The sequence below is a fragment of the Plasmodium cynomolgi genome, chromosome 13 (genome assembly GCF_000321355.1).
Source record: "Plasmodium cynomolgi strain B DNA, chromosome 13, whole genome shotgun sequence".
NCBI classification, from domain to species: Eukaryota; Apicomplexa; class Aconoidasida; order Haemosporida; family Plasmodiidae; genus Plasmodium; species Plasmodium cynomolgi.
The window spans coordinates 824,507-827,624 of record NC_020406.1 but is presented as its reverse complement, the minus strand read 5'-3'; the positions used below and the strand labels follow the sequence as shown (position 1 = coordinate 827,624).

The window sequence follows — 3,118 nt, the reverse complement described above, 5'->3', positions numbered from 1 at the left end:
TTTCGCTTCTTCTTTTTGCTTCTTTTTGCTTTTCGTATTTTCCGTGTGTTCCCCCTCTGCACATAGCGAAAGTGCCACCGACGCTTAAATTTTCCTCTCTTCGGAAAAGCTCACAGTGAGGAAGCCTTTGCGGTGCTTAAGCGGCATAATTGCGTACGTACCATGTGCGTATGCCCGCCTCCATTTTTTGCGGTAGCGTGGATCTGCTTTTTTACCTGACCCGTTCAGGCAAAAATGGACGAGGTAGCCAAAAAAAAAAAAAAAAAAAAAAAATTCCCAAACATGCCAATTTTACAGGTTTGCAAATTTACAAATTTTCATATTTTCAAATTTTCAATTTTACAAATTCACAATTTTGCGATAAACAGGTTTGCAGATTGAGAGACTCACAAATGGCTAGTTCACCCCCACTGGCTGCGCGCGCGGAGTTAAACACGACTGGGTGAGGGGTCAAACATCGCGCAGTGACGAGGCAAGCGGGGACGAAGCGACACAGAGACGCAGTCACACAACCGCTTAACAGTTAGCAGCTTAGCCGTTTAACCGCCTCACTGCTTAGCGGCGTACCCGATTAACCGCTTCCCCCCGGGGAGGGAAAAAAACGGAACGACGCGCGCGTCGGCACGGAGCCGCTAAAGAAGCATTCGCCAGAGGAACTGCGCCCTATGTGCAATTTTACCAGCGCGAAATTGACCGCCCCGTGAGACCCTCCCCTTTTGCTGCGAAAGAGCGACACATTTGTTTTGACCCCCAAGTTGGTAAAGGAAGGAAAAGAAAAGAAATTTAATTCACGCGCTGTAGCTCACATATAGGCACACAAAACAGCTATGTAATTTTTTTTTTTTTTTTTTTTGCTCCACGTGGTGAACTCCCCTTGAAGAGAACCTCTCCCAATTTGGTGTACCACCAGAAGGTGTGTTTCTCTCTCCCCTCCCCCCCCCAATCTCGAGTGTCAGTCTTGCACATATAACCCACATCTAGCTGTACGCTCATTTGAGGTGAAAAGAAAAAAGAAAAGGAACAGCCCAAAAAAGCACCTACACGAAAAAAAAAACTACAAAATGATAAACCTCAGGAGGGAAACGAAATTTATTCTGAAGTTGCGGAGGAGCATGGGACATTGCACATCTCTAAGTAATGGGAGAGACAACTGGGTTACCCCCTCAGGAATGACCAACCATCACGCCCTGACAACGAAACGACACCTAAGCATCCACGAATATTTATCAATAGATCTGTTGCGAAAAAATATGATTCCATGTGCACAAGGGTTCGCAGCGAAAACTCCAGAAGAAGCAGAGGAGAAGGCACTGGAGCTACAAAGCCTTTGTGGAGACATCGACTTAGTAATAAAAGCGCAGATACTGAGTGGAGGAAGGGGAGTAGGGTACTTTAAAGAAAATAATTTCGAAGGAGGAGTTCACATCTGTCGCAACAGTACAGAAGTGAAAGAAGTAGCGTCTAAAATGTTAAACAAAACACTGGTGACGAAGCAGACAGGAGAGGAGGGGAAAAAATGCAATACTGTTTTTATATGTGAGCGTTTTTACATAAGGAAGGAAAGGTATGTTGCTTTTCTACTAGACCGAAGTTCCGATGGGATACTACTCCTTGGATCATCCACGGGAGGTTCCTCTATCGAAGAAATTAGCAAAAGGAATCCCGATGCTATACACAAAATGAACATAGATGTACAAAACGGGTTCAGTCATGGTCAGGCACGTGAATTTTGTGAAAAAATTGGGTTCAAAAATACAGAGTTGGATATCGCCACAGATGTAATAGCAAATTTGTACAAAATTTTTAAGCGATATGATTGTACGTTGCTCGAGATTAATCCTTTTTCCGAGACCAACGATGGAAGAGTCCTATGCTGTGACGCCAAACTAAATTTTGATGACAATGCAGAGTACCGACAGAAGGAGGTATTTCAACAGAGGGACCTCTCACAAGAAAATGCAGAAGAAATACAAGCAAAGAAATTTAACTTAAATTATGTTTCTCTTGATGGGAACATCGCTTGTATGGTCAATGGAGCAGGTCTAGCCATGGCTACCTTAGATCTCATCGTACTGCATAACGGCTCCCCTTCCAATTTCCTGGATGTTGGGGGAGGGGCAACGGAAGACGAAATTACAGAGGCATTAAAAATAATTAACAATAATGCAAAGGCTAAGGTATGCTTCATTAATATCCTGGGTGGCATTATGAGATGCGATATCATTGCGAGGGGTATTATCCGGGCTGTTAAAGATACTGCATTTAAGAAGGCACTTATAATTCGGCTGGAGGGGACAAACCAGGACGAGGCGGAGAAGCTGCTCCGCGAGTCGGGGATTAAATGCGTTTTTTGCCAGGACATGAACGTCGCCGCGCAGAAGAGCGTGGCCATGGCGAATATCATTGAGACCGCCGCGCGCGCGGACGTGCAGGTCGCCTTTACGTGAGTGCGCGGCGGGTTGCTCCGCACAGAGGGGGGAACCACCTGCAAAGAGGGGAACTACTGCACAGCAGGACGCAGTCCACGTGGTGCGTAACAAGCTAAGCATATATACTATGTAAGTATTTTTCTCTCTTTTTTCCATTTTTTTTTTTTTCCTTTTTTTTCCTTTTTTTTCCCTTTTTTTTTTCACGCGCAAACCGCGTACACGACATACACGAGTACACCGCGTAAACCGCGTAAACCGCGCAGGTCGCATATTTTTATCCCTCTGCCGAGGCGCCGACTTGGCGGTGCCATAGCGGGCGCCCAAAATACCCTTGCGCCACCAATGGGACCAAGGGCGCGCAGCACGCCCCGCGCATAGGAAGGAAAAAAACCACAATGGTAGGTGCCACTGTCACAGGTACGCACTGTTATAGCTAGCATAGCATAGTGTAGCATAGCATAGCATACGCGCTGCATAACTTTTGCGAGTTCGTTTGGGGCAAGCACAGACCCCAATCGAGCTCGGTGCATCGTCGCCCTCTTATGCATGGCGCGAATGAATTGCTGAATTGCCGAACTGCCGAATTGCCGAATTGCTGAATTTTTTTTTTTCCCCTCCCCCGCGGCGGCATAATGCAACATACGTTATACCATTGGTAAAACAATTCTGCCATTCCACTTGCGATGCGC

The 3,118-nt window shown here is 46.1% G+C and overlaps 1 protein-coding gene across 1 annotated transcript; it reads left to right on the top strand.

Annotated features, from left to right (window-relative positions):
* Positions 1-1,061: 1,061 nt before the first annotated feature.
* PCYB_132710 (ATP-specific succinyl-CoA synthetase beta subunit) lies at positions 1,062-2,447 on the top strand (the record flags this gene model as incomplete). Its single annotated transcript, XM_004224296.1, has 1 exon — positions 1,062-2,447. One exon carries the CDS (start codon positions 1,062-1,064, stop codon positions 2,445-2,447), a length of 1,386 nt encoding a protein of 461 aa, XP_004224344.1.
* Between the last annotated feature and the right edge of the window lie 671 nt (positions 2,448-3,118).